This window comes from Hevea brasiliensis, chromosome 15, assembly GCF_030052815.1.
Source record: "Hevea brasiliensis isolate MT/VB/25A 57/8 chromosome 15, ASM3005281v1, whole genome shotgun sequence".
Classification (NCBI taxonomy): Eukaryota; Viridiplantae; Streptophyta; class Magnoliopsida; order Malpighiales; family Euphorbiaceae; genus Hevea; species Hevea brasiliensis.
Genome location: NC_079507.1, coordinates 55,964,643 through 55,981,017, shown reverse-complemented (window position 1 = coordinate 55,981,017; position 16,375 = coordinate 55,964,643). Strand labels below are relative to the sequence as shown.

The 16,375-nt window shown below is 32.9% G+C and overlaps 3 protein-coding genes across 3 annotated transcripts; 2 read left to right on the top strand and 1 right to left on the bottom strand.

Annotated features, from left to right (window-relative positions):
* Window positions 1–123: 123 nt before the first annotated feature.
* LOC110665075 (mitochondrial import receptor subunit TOM6 homolog) lies at window positions 124–3,694 on the top strand. The gene is made up of 2 exons (XM_021825065.2): window positions 124–462; window positions 3,418–3,694. The coding sequence occupies exon 1, from the start codon at window positions 275–277 to the stop codon at window positions 437–439; it is 165 nt and encodes a 54-aa protein (XP_021680757.1). The 5' UTR covers window positions 124–274; the 3' UTR covers window positions 440–462; window positions 3,418–3,694.
* Window positions 3,695–9,730: 6,036 nt separating this feature from the next.
* Window positions 9,731–11,944, top strand: LOC110665077 (CASP-like protein 5C1). The gene is made up of 3 exons (XM_021825068.2): window positions 9,731–10,304; window positions 10,960–11,092; window positions 11,183–11,944. Exons 1-3 carry the CDS (start codon window positions 10,171–10,173, stop codon window positions 11,375–11,377), a joined length of 462 nt encoding a protein of 153 aa, XP_021680760.2. The 5' UTR covers window positions 9,731–10,170; the 3' UTR covers window positions 11,378–11,944.
* A 699-nt stretch (window positions 11,945–12,643) lies between these two features.
* LOC110665076 (pentatricopeptide repeat-containing protein At2g15980) lies at window positions 12,644–14,681 on the bottom strand. The gene is made up of 2 exons (XM_021825066.2): window positions 13,042–14,681; window positions 12,644–12,965 (listed from the first exon to the last, which is right to left on the bottom strand). Exon 1 carries the CDS (start codon window positions 14,588–14,590, stop codon window positions 13,115–13,117), a length of 1,476 nt encoding a protein of 491 aa, XP_021680758.2. The 5' UTR covers window positions 14,591–14,681; the 3' UTR covers window positions 12,644–12,965; window positions 13,042–13,114.
* Between the last annotated feature and the right edge of the window lie 1,694 nt (window positions 14,682–16,375).

Here is a 16,375-nt window from a genome sequence, read left to right as displayed (position 1 = left end):
ATGTAAAGTCGATTGTTTTGTTTGGTATGGTCCCACACAGTTTTGCTTTGATTCTTGAAGAAGAATTAGAACCAAACCGGTTTGGTAACAATTCTTTTTGGATTTCAGCACGGTTAGATGCCGATTTTTATTTGGATTCGAAACCGCAAGTAAACCCTTTAGTAATCCACAAATAATAAAGGGATCTAGGGTTTTAGATTTTCTTCAAGAAAAGAAATAGAGCTCAAACCATAAAACCAAAGAGGAAATCAAGTCGAAGTAAAATCGAGAAACCATGTTTCCAGGAATGTTTATGCGAAAACCAGACAAGGCAGAGGCATTGAAGCAGTTGAAGACCCATGTGGCTATGTTCGGCGTGTGGGTAGCCGTCGTCCGTGTCACCCCTTACATTCTTCACTTCCTCTCCGATGAAAAAGATGAGCTCAAGCTCGAATTCTAACTCTTCTCTCTCCCTATAACAAGGTAATTTCTGGTTCTCTCTGTCCTTGGAAGGGAGGAGTAATTTTAGGAGGGTATTTTTTCTACTTTGTGAGTTATATAATGATTGGTGTGAATACACTTGAGCTGAAAAGTTGATTAAGGTTATGAATTGGGTTTATTTCATTTTATTTACCTTGCTTTTCATCTGTGAATGGAGCTACGATTTCCTGAAAGTGTGATGTAGAACTATTAAGAAATTGTTGTAGGACTAGTGCACATACAAAAGTGATTGCGAGTTCACTTGAGTTGGGAGTAACGTGGATGTTTCGACTTTTGAGCTATCATGTAATGACTTGTTGTTTTGATTATATGAACTTTTGTGAATAAATCTTTAAAACTTCAGAAGTTTTTTGAATCCATATGAGTTAAATTTGGAGGCAGTGTGAGTTTAGAATGGTGAAGCAACATTTTTGTTCATGTTGCGGAGTGCGGAAGATTATGGTGGGTAGAGAAGAAAGTAAAGGAAGAATGAGTAAAAGAATGGTGGCCGTAACTCATGTGAGTAAAAGACACTTTCCCCTAAAGTGATAAACTTCATGGGAAATTGAAATGATGGTCAAGTATGATAAACAGGATTACCTTTGAGCATAAATGTCAAGGTTAACCCTGTGGATGAAAGAAGGAATTTGTCAACTTGGTGCATCATCTCTAGTTGACTAACTTTTATGTGCCCCAATGTAATCATATTTTTGGCTCCAAGGTTGTCTACTTTGGGTATTAACCATAGATTTGAAATAGATCTTGGTGGAATTGGTTATGCCTTGCTTTCTTGAATACTGAAGTTCTGGTAGCCTCTGATCTTGAGAATTGCAGGTTCCTCTCGCTTGCACACCCAGTCAATATTAGCATTGTTTCAGTCCATCATATACTTGGCTTGGTCTTTAGATCCTCTTTTATGAAAAAATAAGAGAGAACTATCAATTGAAGCAATGGATAGATTTCATACCAACCAAATAATGAAATTCTGTAGAGTCCAGTTTATGTTGCATTGCCTTTTCTTCTTTCACTTTGGCTTAAGTCTAGCATTGTCTATGTACTCATAGACGCGCATATTCATATCTAGCGGCTGCAAATTATAGAGTTGTGTAATATGTGCGGTCCCACATTGTTCGTTAAGATTTTTGTAATTATGCACTATCTTACATTTCTGAAGAATAATTGTTACTTTTATTTTCTTTGCGGTATTATATCAAATTTCAATATTAAACTCCACAATCACTTCTGCTATTATTACCTTCTACAATATGCTTCTGTTGCCATCTTCTTCCAGCATCTGCCTCCTCCATATTGTTACCGCCACCAAACTTGCCAGTGTTAGCATATCTGAACCACAGTTTTTCTATTACCTTTACCCTTCTGTTATACCACCATTGTTGTTGGTAAATTTTATTATGCCACTTTCAGACACTGGCTGGATTATGTGTCTACTGCCTTTACCAACTGTTGTCAACTTGTCATTAGTATCATTATAACATCATCTTTTGTATGACTGGAATTGCATGTTAATTAAGCATCAATTTCTTGAGTCAAATGTATCCTTATTTTGTATGGACACTCGAAAATGGAAAAAAGTTGGATTTCTGAATACATTGCGACTTCTGAGTATGAAAATGGGAATATTTTGAAGGCATATTACCTTTCTTTTTAAAAAGGGAAAGTGCAATGACACCTAATTTTCCACCATTTAGCACATGTTTAGATTATACAAACAAAATAGTGAAGTGATTGAGGATATATTTTTCACAGTCCAAAAAAGAACAAAGACTATTGAAAAGTTAAGAATAAGTTAGTTGTAGTACACATGATATGATAAAAGTTTACCATAGGATCCCCCGATACCCAAGGAAGAAAGAAAAAATATATGATTCTATGCTATTGTATTTCATGTGCTATGCTTGACTACCAAACAAATTTAAAATGGGAAAGGGAGAAAAGGGGCAAAATTTGCATGGCCTATGAATTATAAACTGATTGTATCTAGAAGATAAGGTAGGTTTGTTATTGGATTCCATAATAGAACAAAGGAAAACTCATTACTCTTGGATATTTGGTCTGTAACTGAGTTAAGTAATTTGTCCCCTCATTGATAAGTCAACATTCTTTTGGAATCTTTTGGCCACTGATTTTGATTTTGCTGTATCAATCCATCAGCAGTATAGCTTTACTTGCTTCTTTAATTAAGGTCTTAGCTTTTATCTTTATTGTCCGGTGCATTAAGTGGGACTTTTGCTTTAAGAGTGAGTTTGATTGGATGCCTGTGGATATGCCTTCAAAGGTCGGAGGGTAGATTTGTCTTCATGTACAATATTTTGTTAAGATGAAATACTGCTCGAGCAATTGGCTGTTTGTTCTATTCTTCCAGCTTATCATGCACTGTGTGAGCAGGTTATTCCAATTGTTTGAATACTGTTATAGTTTTTCAATTTTTTTGGTGCTCACCATTTCTTTGCCTCTAGACTAGAAAGTTTTTGTTGTTCCAAGTATTTTAAGTTAAAATTTTTTAAAAAATTTACCTATGAATTTTAAGTTTTGGCTTAAAAAATAAAGAAATTATGTAGGCACTATTTAGTCAACCTTTTGCCTTTTGGTTTCTGGGAATATTTTCTATAAATTTTGATTTTGCTGTAAAACAGATATTATAGTAAGAAAACTTAATTGGTTAATATTTAAATTCCATTTCATATGAGAAAAGTAAAAAGCAATTACAGAAAAAAAAAAGAAAGCTTTTTTGCTTCTTAATTATTTGTTTTTGTTGTCTAACAAAAGGATCAATATTGCTTATAGAATGGCAAAAAGAGTATATAGAAATTAATGTGAGCAAGCTTGACATCTTCAGTTCCATGATAGCAATATTTTAAGATGGTTTCTATGGGTTTCTATGTTATCTATCTCTGATTATTTATATATTTATTTGTTCATCTTTTTCTGCTGATGTAGTGGTCCAGAAGTTGAGAAATTGAGTTGGAGTGAAGCAAGTGTCTGAGCTTCAGTCTGTTTTTTTACTTCAACTGGAAGTATGTGAGGCCAGCACGAGCATTAGATCATTTATCTTTTTATCATTTTGAAGATTTGACACTCCGATATCATGTCATGACTGTTTTAGGATAAATACTTTGTGGAATGTATTTTTGGTTTCATGGTAGCAACAGTAAAAGAGTTCATTTCTCTTTATCAATAATTTATATACTACTGAGGACTTGGGGTTAGTTTTCAACTTTTCGGAATACCTACTCTGAACTTGTTTTACTTTATATATATTTAACTTTATAAATAATTCCATAGAGGACTAAGCTCACAATTTTCTTCTCAATGAAGGAAACATTAAACATTTTGGGTTTTGATCTTTAGTATTTTGGGTCTCTCTCTGTCACGACCCAACCTATGGGCCGGACCGGCACTAGGACCTGGGCCAGCCTAAAGCTCCCGAGGCTCGTAGTAAGCCTAACTATTCACTTAACCTAACTCTAAGGCCCATTTGGGCCCAATTTCAAGAAATCAACCGGACAGAGTCCGGCCATAAAATGGACCTTTCAACGGGGAGTTTTTGACTCACCCGACCTGTAAACACAATAAATACTCAATTGGGGAGCTCAGCTCACCCTCCACATACTCATCAACATAAAAATAAATGGGAGCTCAGCTCCCTCATTCAATCCACCAAACATGCATAGAATATTAAGTTTACAGGTTCAAAATAATAATTTAGTTTACCGACTCATATCAAATAAACATTTCTAACACATGCGGAAATTCTAAGATTTAACAAGTTTATACAAACGTTAATAATCGACCTGCGAGGAAGAAAGCAGGTTAATCTCAAAAATATCCTCCTGTAGCCTGAAAAAAATATTTAACAGAGTGGCGTTGACTTCAGAGTAAAATATCAATTTTAACTATAATCTCTATAACTATCTAAAACTAATGCACCCTGTAGAGTGAAATGCAACATCAACAACATTTTCACATCATAACATCATAAAGGTAATTTGGAGCACTCACACACCCAGTGATATCAATCATAATATATGGGAGCTGATTCCCTATACAGCTCTCTTAAATCCAACCTGGTGCCAGCGAAGAACTCAAGTCGGACTTTCGCTTAATAAACCAAATCGGGGGTCCCAGCGAAGAACTCAAGCCGTGACTACCCCCCGAAGGATCGGGTCCCAGCGAAGATCTCAAGCCGTGACTACCCGTCCTATCCATAGTCCACACCACATTATACGCACGCCAACGCACGCACACTGCTTCAAATTACCACAGCAACATACATGGCACTTTCACAGTTATGAATGCAATATAAATCGTGCCTAAAGTTTATCTACATAGATATATGCATATAAGTGATGCATGGGCATGCTTGAAAATATAATAATAGTAAAATTACAATTAAAATTAATATTTTACTCACAGACTTGACAACGGTCATTGTGGCGGGCTGGGCGGAGGAAGAAGGCTGTCCCGGCTCACCTGACAATTACATTACAATTATTTAATACAAATGACTCAATACAATCAAGAAAAGACCAAATACGTCCTAAGTCGTGCCGAAAATCCGGCAGAGTCTCCCCTATACCTAGGACTTACCCAACCTGCAAAATGGCTCAAAACACACTTCTATATTCACAATTCATATATCCACAACTCAATCACATCATACAGCCCCTCCTGGGCCCATCAAATCAGTCATCCATCACAATATGTAAAATTTCAATTTAGTCCTTATAATTGATCATTTTTGCAAAAATTACCCAAACAAGCTCTAAAAATTCTAAAACTTTGCCCCGCGGTCCTTAGCAATATTACTAGGCTATTGCAAAAAGAATCATAATTTTCTGAGCTACCACGAATATTTTATGGATTTTTAATCTTATTTAAGCACTATAAAATTACGAAAAAGCAAGGTTCGGATTTACCTTTGCCGATTCCGACTTCGGGGACGGGCTCGAGACGTCTGACAATGGGGGGTAGCCAAAACCTCGGTCCAATTCGGAGACTATTCCTAGCAGTGCATGCGTAGGAAATTCACTGAACGGGCAATCGCCGAATTTCCGCGAATTGAAGATACCTACACGAAGCCCACGACACAGGGGTTAATACATAAATTTTTCAGAATTTTCTAAGCTCATTTAATGCTCGAAAAGACACTGCGAAATTCAGTGGGACCCACCGAAAAACGGTGTCGGCAAAAATTCGAAATTTATGTCGCCGCGAAGATCTTGACGAGTGGAGCGCTCTGGTACTCTCGGTTTTCTCGTGGGATTCACGGTTTGCGAGAAATCTAGCCCGAAAGTCAAAATGGGCTAAAACTTCCCGGGCAAAAATTGGACAAAGCGCTCAATGGATTTCGGTGTTCTTGGTGTCTATGGAAAGCTCTCGACGAGTAGATGATTTTAGACACAAGACCCGGTTCAATTGGTGGCCGGATCGGCCAGATTTCGGCTGGGAAATCGAGGAGTCGCGCGTGCGCTGCATGTCGTTTCTGGGGCCGTTTTTCGGCGTTCCAGGCGGCGGCCGGCCGTGGGGGTGGGCTGAGGTTGCGCGCCGGCAAGGTGGGGAGGTGGCGGCGCAGCAAGGGGAGGAGGGAGGAGAGAGAAAAGAGAGAGAGAAGGGGAGGAGGTCGGACGCGCGCGGGAGGAAGAAGGAAGAAAAAGAAAATGCAGGTCCGATTCGATCAGTCCGATCCGGTCTGGTTCGATTCGGCCGGTCCGATTTAGGATACAAAATTTTAAATTTTTACTCTGCCTCGGGACCGAAAACGAGGTTCAAAAATTCCGAAAAAATTCCAGAAAACTTAAAAAAATTCGTAGATTCCAAATATATTTTTAGTTTTGCCACGTGGTCTTTAAATTAATTTTTAAAAATCATCAAAGTTTATATTTTCGGAAAATCGAACCCGATTTTCAAAATCCGAAAAATCTCAAAAAATTTTCTAAAATTTAAATAAAATTAAAATACCAATAATGCTCATAAAATAATAAAATTTAAAATCTTGGGGTGTTACACTCTCATACTGGTAGAACTTGAATCTCCCAGGATTAGTTTTTGTATTCAGAAGTGGAATAATGAATTTGTGTTGATGAAGCATTAGATATGAAAATAGCAATCTCCTCCGCCCAATCTGGAGATGAACGATGACATAAGAGACCACCAAGATAAATAGCATCAGGACTTTGTCCATGCAGACAAGCCACTGAACCCTTTTTGGGTTGAACTCTGTTGCTCTTTATTCATACAATGGTACAATGTTAAGTTGAATACAATCTAAAGCAAAACAATTTATGCTTCATCTTTAGAACTTAGAAGGGTTCAGATTCACCACTGATGCACTTTTACCTTTCCCACTAATGCTTCTTCTTTAGAATTTAAAGGTTTGAGTTTGACACACTCCCTTTAAAGCCTTGGTTTTCCTTTTTCTGCTGGTCATTTAAGCTTTAATTTTAACTAGTATTTGAAGATTTTCTTAGTTATTATTATTATTATTATTATTATTATTATTATTATTATTATTATTATTACATGAAATCAGAAGGTGCTAGTTGTGGCTCAAATAACTCAATTTCTCTTGATTTTCTAGTTGAATTTTCAATGCTGATCACATTTTCTTTTGAAATTGGGTTTTGATGAGTGAACATTTCCAGCTACTCCCAATAATGTCGTAAATTTTTTTAAAATATAATTACATTCAATTGAAATTTGAATTTAAAACTTCATGAATTTAACTCATATTTCTTTTTTCATCATAAATATTTATTAAATAAGTAATATAATATAGTTGAGGTGGAGTAAAATATATTGCTCCCATAAATATATACACAATATAATACTTTGTATGAGGAAAAATTATATTCTATTATGCTTTAATTAATTATTCTACCTAATCTATCAAATTATATATATATATATTATAACATAGGTAAAATTTTTCTTAGAGTTATCACATAGCACTTATTCTTAGTGTTTTACATGGTACTTATTATGTAGAGATTAATTTCTTTATAATCAATAGTTATAGTCATTTGTGTTAGTTATTTAATTTTCTTTCTATTTTTTCACTATTTTTATTATTGATATTATGATCTCATTTTCATAATTTAAATCATTATTATTATTTATTAATTAATTAATTATTAAAATTCCTTTGATAATTAAATTTATTATATTATTTTTTAATTTATTAAAGATACAATTAATATTTTTCTTCCTTTAATGCTTATACATGTATTTCATAGCATTCATATATACACATATATATAAATTATTGTCAGTTACATTAGGCATTTAATTTTTTTTATATGTTTTTCTACCTATCTTTATTATGGCCATTGGTACCTCAATTATTACAATTTTAAATGATTATTTTATTTATTAGTATTACTAAATTCAATGTTATTAAATGACCTGGTGGAAAGATTGTGTTAATGAGTCAGTGGTTGAATTAATGATTCATTACATAAATTAATTAAATATAATATTTATTAATATAAATAAAAATAATTAATTAATTAAATTTTAATTATTTAAATTTAAATTTTAACTTTTATTATAATTTTAAATGATTATTTTATTTATTAGTACTACCAAATTTAATGTTATTAAATCTGGTTTGAAGATTGACCGGTGAAAAGATTGTGTTAATGTGTCAGTGGCTGAACTAATGGGTCATTAAATAAATTAATTAAATATAATATTTATTAATATAAATAAAAAAAATTAATTATTTAAATTTTAATTATTTAAATTCAAATTTTAACTTTTACAAGTTATATATAAATTTTAATAATATTTTTAAATTTTATATAAAAATATTATATATATATATATATATTACAAATAAATAATTATCAAGTTAGTTCAATCGGTTTTGATTTAAAGAATTGTTATAAGGTTTTGACTTTAAATCTCTTTGCTAATATTAACAAAATATTATATTTATTGACTAATATATATATATATATATATATATATATATGTTACAAACGCATAGCTATTAAATCAGTTTAATTGGTTTTAATTTAAAGACTTGTTATTAGATTTTGACTTTAAATCTCCTTGTTAACACTAAAAAAATATTAAATTTATTGATTAATTGAATCGGTTAGATCATTAATTATATCAATTCAACAACTAAATCGACCGAGTAACATAGAATCATTTTTTTATTTAGTTAGATTATTAATTGCATCAATTCAACAATTAGATCGACTAAGTCACATAGAATTATTTTTTTATTTGATTAATTATAAACTCAAATTGATTTGAGAAAGATTTACTGAATCAGTTTAACTGGTTGATTTGATATGAATTTAATAATTATCACAAACTCAAGGCCACCATAACTAGATTCATTATATTTTTTTAATTTATAAAAATTATTATTATTATTATTATTATTATTATTATTATTATTATTATTATTATTATTAGTATTATTATTTCTTCAATACTCATACATGTATTTTAAAGAATTAATATATTTTTTTTCATGGATTTTTTCTTTCATTTTCTCAATTTTTTAATATACTTCATTGATGTTATATACTAATTTTATAAGATTGAAGAATCCATCTTTACTAATTTATTTGAATCATATTTTATAAAACTAATTTAGAAGAGACTGCTAATTTAATTTACAATAAAATTGAAATTAAAATTTTATAATTTATTAATTATTATATTAGAGAAAATTATTATTAATTACATGTGGTAATTCTCTAATTAATTTTGATAATAGAAAAAGCATCGCCACATGTCCACTTTCAAATGGACAGTTTATCGTGTATTTATTCAGAATTGATCAGCAAGAGAATGCGCATTCGCTTTTGCAAAGGATGATTACGCCATGTTATTGTTTTTTTAACTGCAGTTACGCCATAGTATTTTTTTTTGTAGTACGGCGCCGTTTATTACGCAGTTTCAATGTTTTTATTTTCTTTATATCAAAATTATGTAATTTCTAAGAAAACTTTTAATTTTAATTACTTCAATATTTTATTACAATAGTCACATTAAAAAATTATAAAATCAAATGAATTATAAAATATATAAAAAGATAAACAAAAATAATAATATGAATTTCAATTCAGATAAAATCTTTTATATATATATATATATATATATATATATATATATATATATATATATATATATATACAGTGATTATGCTTTCTTAGAAGACAATTTAAAAGGTTTGACAGAATCAGAAAGTTAAAGCAACTGGCAAACCTCTCCTTAATCACAGCCACAACTACAATTTCAAGTCAGATTTATTATAAAACGTGCAGCCCATTACCCAGTATCAAAAATCCTACATAATGAAGGCATAACTTAGTTGGATTATTAACATTATTATTGGTCAATTAATCACCCTCTCTCCCCACAAGTCTTTACTCCCTCACCTGAAAACTGCAAACTTCTCTGACGTTTCCTATTACGACTTCTCTTTCTCTCAATTTTTCTAGTCATTTCTCAGAGTTTTCTCACACTTTCTCTTCATAGTTTTTGCAAGAAAAGGCCACTCAAATCTTTGGCATGTTATGTTTGATGAATCTTGGATAATAGAGCTGATAAAGGTTGATTTTACTTTAGGTGATGAAAAGTTTGTGGGAATTAAAGGGCTAAGATGAGCCTTAAGAAGGCGGCAATCCAAGAAATAGTAATAGAGGAAGAAGATCCAATGCAACAAAAGCCATGGATGATCATGTTCCTGGCTCAATGGGAACCACTGCCAGCTTTTCTTTGAGATTGGGCCAGATCATCTTCTCTTCTGCTTCTCTCTTTTTCATGTCTTTGAGTGTTCAATTCTACAGCTACACTGCCTTCTGGTAGTCTTTCTATTTTTTTTTTCTTGTATATGAGTTGATCTAGTATAATCCTTTTCTTTTCTTTTCTTTTTCTGTTCTTTTGGTTCTGCTGTTGTTTTAAAATTGCAGTAACACATGTTTCATATCATAGATTATAGATATGTTGTCTATCATTCATTTCCAAATTTAATTCCATAATCAGATTCTTTTCCTTCTCAACTAAATTCAATCTCATGATTTCTCATGAGCATTTTGTTTAGGTAAGAAAATTTCAATCCAATAAATATGTACCCTTAGTAAGGGCACCATCATATGCTATTGCTCGACCTAGATATGATGAGATCAAAATGGATTTGTTCTTCCCTTATTTTCCATTTCTGTTGCATCTGCAAGAATCAGTTCCAATAATGGTGTCATGTTATGTGTTATATGTTCAATTACATCTCAGCAGAAGCTTGAGATGAAGTAAATGTCTACAATTTTTGATAGATTTTACTCTAGTCCCTTTCTATTTGAACTAGTTCCTGGACAAAAACTAGTTTTGAGATCCTGGAACTATAAGTTCAACACACTTCATAGAAGTCGAAATCAACACTGCTGATTAATGGGCTTGTGTGCTTCAATATCCTTTCTTGGTGAAATGTTTCTAACTTTCTTTTACTTGCTTGCTCTTCAGCTACCTGGTCACAATCATGGGTTTGGCAATCCCATGGAGTTTCACATTGGCAATTGTTGATGGATACTCTGTTCTGTTTAAATGCCATATCCGGCAGCCTGGAATACTGCTGATTGTTACCATTGGAGATTGGGTAAGATTAAGTACCATTGTGATTTATCTGAAACTACGCAATGCACATATTAGTAGTTATTTGTGACAAAATCTTAACAATTCATGGCAGGTTTTATCAATTCTTATGCTAGCTGCAGCATGCTCAACAGCTAGTGTTGTGGATCTCCTGCTCCATGCTGGTGGGTCATATTGCCCTCCTAGGGTTTGCAGTAGATACCAAATATCTGCTGCTATGGCATTCTTGTCTTGGTTTCTGTCCATGGTTTCATCTCTGTTCAATCTCTGGTTACTTCCCTCCTTGTGATTTTCAGGCTGGTTTTTGATGTACCCCATTTGCCAAATTTTGATGACAGTTTATGGGTTTTCTAAATCCAAGATTTGTACAAAGCGAATATCAAGTGTTTCAAATTTTGAAAGCGGGTGAATATGAAATGATATGGTTCTTGTAAATAGTTGTGGGCAATTGTCCAAGATAATAACAATAAGATGACCAGTCTCTGAATATTCTCCTTCTTTTCTTTGTGGACTCTCTGTTTAAAGCTCGCTTTGCGGTTGTCCTCTAGGATACTTTTCCCGTCATCTGTTCGCTCTGAATATTAAACAAGCTTAGTCTGCACAGTTCACAGCTGTTTTCTGGTAGCTATGTGAAGAACCCAAGACATGAATTGGCACGTTAACTCTACTGCACCATGATCTGCTGCCTTTTACAGTGCAGTACAAGTCTTAAGGGCAACTACAGCAAACAGTATAGATTCTTTACATAAAATCAGTTGAGATTCTACCTTTGTTCTCATGGAAATTCAATATCGCACAAAATTTCCCTCCAGTTGCTTCCTGACTTCCTGTTCTTCATCCTATTATCATCTGTGCTGTAATTTTTCACACGAAGTTTTTAAGTCGGTTGATGACAATTTTATCATTTATCATTAGTTCAATCAATTTATTTACTATTATTATGTGAATACTTGCTTCAATTCCACCAGTCTGGTTCAGATTAGTAGCTAAACGCCAATCTTTATCATTCAATAAGGATCACAAATTCAAAATAGCAATTTCATAATAACTCATCAAATATTGAGGAAAGCCTAAAATCTAGCTTTCAATGAGGTACAGAAATGCTTCTTAGTGACATAAACCTGAGGTTTAAAATACATACTGTATCAACCGAGATGAAAAAAATAAAGTAACTTGTCAAAAATTTTTCATTTGCATAATTGTCTTCTCAAAATCCAATTTAACATACAAGAAGAACTGAATCCTTTTTCAACAAAATTAGCATGAATCAGCTGGCAAAGAATCACTTTCTGATTCTTCACAGCTCCTCCTTTTTTTTTTTTTTTTCCTTCAGAAAGAAGGACAACTTAGTTTCCTCGGTTGAAACATCCTGGAAATTGCTCGACTTCTGTTCTCTGACCATTTTAGAACACTTGAATATCAGTTAGCTCGTATCAAATGATTTTATGAGTATCAAAATCATTGTAGTAGAGAAATATAGAGAAACCTTGGTTGATTTAGGCCAAATGGCTACCACAAAATTCCATAGATTTTTGACTAGTATCACTGATGAAGGTGCTGGAATACCACAGTATAATTCTTTGCTAGAAGAATAAGAGTACTTGTAAACACTTCCTGAATAATTTCAGGACATCTGATAAATTACATGACCTTGAGGCGGTGGCAAGTTTGCTTATACATTTACATAATCTACATGCATAATGACTGATGCATTCATTGAGGATAATTTAAATAAACAAGCATATTCAAATCAAACATTTACAATGATAGAATAGTATGCATCATCATCTTTCATTTTACCTTGTTGCAACTTGCAACATTAAGAGCATGGCAGCCAATCCACCAAAGTTAAAAGCTCTCAAACATCTGTACTGGTCCTGTCCATGAAAAAATGTTGAAAAAATATTGCATTAAAAGCACAAAACGAAGACACATTTTTCCACATAAGCATACCATGGCTTCCCATCTTTGCCAAGTGATTAACATGATTGGAGTTGCAGGGTCCCAGCTTGTCAATGATAAACATCTAATTCTCTTCCTGCTGCTTTTGAGCTTCAGACATTTCCTTTATTAAAATCGCTACCATTTCCTCATTTCCTAACTTCATATATCCTTCAATAAAAGCACCATAAATCTTTGGATTTGGCTCAAACCCTTTGCCTGCCATCTTGGCCTGAAGCTTCAATGCTTCTTCCATCTTACCATCCTCGCATAACCCGTTAATCAAGAACTCGTAACTCTTCCCACTTGGATGAAAACTAACATTTCTCATTGCAATCCTCATAATCTCCAAAGCTTCAGCAACTTTTTTCTTCTCACAGAGCCCTCCAACCAACAAATCTATAGTTGAAGCTTCAGGCCTAAAATCTTTCCTACACATATCCTTATACACAAGAATCGCAGAATCAACATCCCCAACTCTACAGTAGCCATTGATTAGGTGCTCAAGAGTAACGCAAGTACTTTCTCCTCCACTCAGTTCCATTTCTCTTAAAATCTCCTCGGATTTCTCGATGTCCCCAATCTTGCAAAATCCACCAATGATAGTATTATAAGCTGCAACATCAGGCTTTATTCCCCTTGCTCTCATTTCTTCCCACGACTTCTCCGCTTCCTTTATCTTCCCTTCCTCACACAACGTAGCCAGCAAGACACTATAGCTAAACCCGTTTGGAACACATCCAAATCTCTCCATTTCATTCCATGCCTCCTCAACCATCTCCATTTCACCATCTCTGTAAAAGCCCATCATCAACTCATTAAAACTATGTACATTAGGCCTGGCTCTAACATTCCTTTTCACCTCTTCCTCAGTCTCATTATCCTTGGATCCAAAAACCTCCCTAAAAAGTCCATAACCCGCGTAAGACCCTCTATACCTTGAAACGCTACAAATCAACGAATTACAAGTTTTAATTTGTGGGTTAATCCCACGAGACCTCAACATCCTCACAATTTCTATTGAACCATCAATCTTTTTCAACTCAAGACAAGATTTTATCAACAAATCAAACACAAACGGAGCAGAATCGCATTCCCTATACGTTTTCACTAGCACCTCTAAGAATTTCACTGGTGCAATACTACGATCAAACAACACGGGTGAGGTGAGAGCAGCCCGGATAATAGACTGGGCAGGAGACTTGAGGCGAGCCCGGGAGAGGATGTGGATGATGGTGGAGTAAGAGTACAGGTTGTGGGAGCAGAAAGAGTTGTGTAGAGTGAAGTGGAAGAAGCGGAGGGCAAGATGGGGATTCGATTTTAAATGGAAAGCGATTTGGGAAAAGTGCACAGGGGTGAGGGTGTTGGTAGATGAAAGGAGAGAGCGGAGATGGTTCCATCGGGATTTGGAGCGGTGGTGGGTAAGAAGTGAAACGACGGTGGAAACTATAGGGGGTTTATCGGCAGATGTAGATGATTGGGAGGAGAAGTAGGAGAGAGAATTGGGTTTTATGAGTTTTGGAGGAGAGAGAAGGACTCGTTTCAGAGTGGGAGCTGCCATCGAAGCGAAGGCATCACTCGCAGAGTTCACTAGCGGCAGGCGCAGAGAGAGACAGAGAAACGGTAAGTCGTTTGCCGTTTAAAAAAAAATGCGTCTCGATTTCTCAACCACAAAACCCAACATTTGTTTTGATATAAATGGGCCGGGCTCAACCCAGCCCAAAATTACACTCTACAGTATTGTTCAGGCCTGACCCACAAACAATTTCTTCTCAAAAATGGAGATCTGAATAAAATAAAATAAAATTTGTTATTAATAACTTTTTAAATTATGTAATTTTATGTATATTTTATAATTAAGAAATTAAGACTTTGCTAGATATTGAGATTCAAAGCCTTAATTTCTTATTTATTATTTTATATATATATATATATATTTGTTACCAAGTTGTTGGGGAGGTCACTTGTGGTTGAGTGGTGTTTTTGCCTTTTTGGAGAAGTAAAGTATATATTAATTCACTTTTGGAAAATATGTAAAAAATCCACAAAATTAATTAAGAATATTAATAGAAAATTCTTTTATTCTATAAATTGATATGTGGAACTAGTTGGTCCTCTAAAAAAAAAAAATAAATAGAAAAATATATGTGGAAACTAATTAATGTTGAAATGGATGATCCTCCCAATAGGGTTGTGGATGGCAAGTTTGTAACATTTGACAAAGGACAAATATTTACGTCTTGTTAAGTTGATTCCAACATAAATGTTAGAGAATTTTTCTAAATATACGTAAATATAATGAATGAATTTGATATTTAATATTTAATTATTCCACTTCTTTAATTCTTTGGGCTACAAGAAACAATAATTAAATACGTAGGGAAAAAGATTTGAATCTATTCACAACCACTTAGCCCTAAAAAAGTTAAGGATATTAAATACGTTTTGATGTTAAAAAAAAAGGTAATTATTAACTTAATTTTCTTAATATTATATAGGGAAATCTTATTTTGCAATTTTACAACATTTGAAGATGTAGAATAATTTAACTAGAACAATAATAATATTAGGTATCAAAAAAATATATTAAACTAATTAAATTTTAATTGCAATTATTAAAAAATTTTAATATTTTAATACAAATAATTAAATTTAATATTTAATTTTATGTGTATATATAAATAAAATAATTATATCTTATAAACTATTTAATGCATATGCAATGCACGTATTTCATATATTAGTAACTTATAAATACCCATATATCTTATATTACGATTTTAGCTATTTAATTATAAAATTCATTTAACTACACCATATCATTTTTTATTTTTCTACATTGCCAAATGTATAGATTATTTTTATCAATAATTTATGATTTACAAAGAAATAAAAATTAAGAAAATAATTGAATAATCTCACTTTTATGTAAAAAAAAACTAATAATTGACTAAAATATCCTTATATTTGATTATGATAAGGAAAAATAATAGGAAGAGATAAATACATTGGAAATAATAATAGATAAGGACAAAATTGGGAAAAAATAATTAATACTTCCTTAATTTTTTAAAGAAATAAATAACTTAACTCAACTTAACTAAGCCTTTATCCCAAGAATTTAGGGTCGGCTATATGTATTCTCTTTATCAATTCTAAACGATTTTGGGTTAAATCCTCGGAAATATGTAATGCTTTTAAGTCATGTTGTACTACTATTCTCCAAGTCAGTTTAGGTCTACCCTTTCTTTTCTTTCTATTCTTTAACCTAATGTGCTCTACTTGTCTAATTAGAGCCTCCGCATGTCTACGCTTCACATGACCAAACCACCTCAATCTTTCTTCT

Bases quoted from the DNA above. Each gene is read 5' to 3' on its own strand.
- LOC110665075 (XM_021825065.2), top strand. From the start codon at position 275: ATGTTTCCAGGAATGTTTATGCGAAAACCAGACAAGGCAGAGGCATTG.
- LOC110665077 (XM_021825068.2), top strand. From the start codon at position 10,171: ATGGATGATCATGTTCCTGGCTCAATGGGAACCACTGCCAGCTTTTCT. The intron at 10,305-10,959 runs GTAGTCTTTCTA...CTTGCTCTTCAG, and splicing joins TACAGCTACACTGCCTTCTG to CTACCTGGTCACAATCATGG. The intron at 11,093-11,182 runs GTAAGATTAAGT...AATTCATGGCAG, and splicing joins TTGTTACCATTGGAGATTGG to GTTTTATCAATTCTTATGCT.
- LOC110665076 (XM_021825066.2), bottom strand. From the start codon at position 14,590: ATGGCAGCTCCCACTCTGAAACGAGTCCTTCTCTCTCCTCCAAAACTC.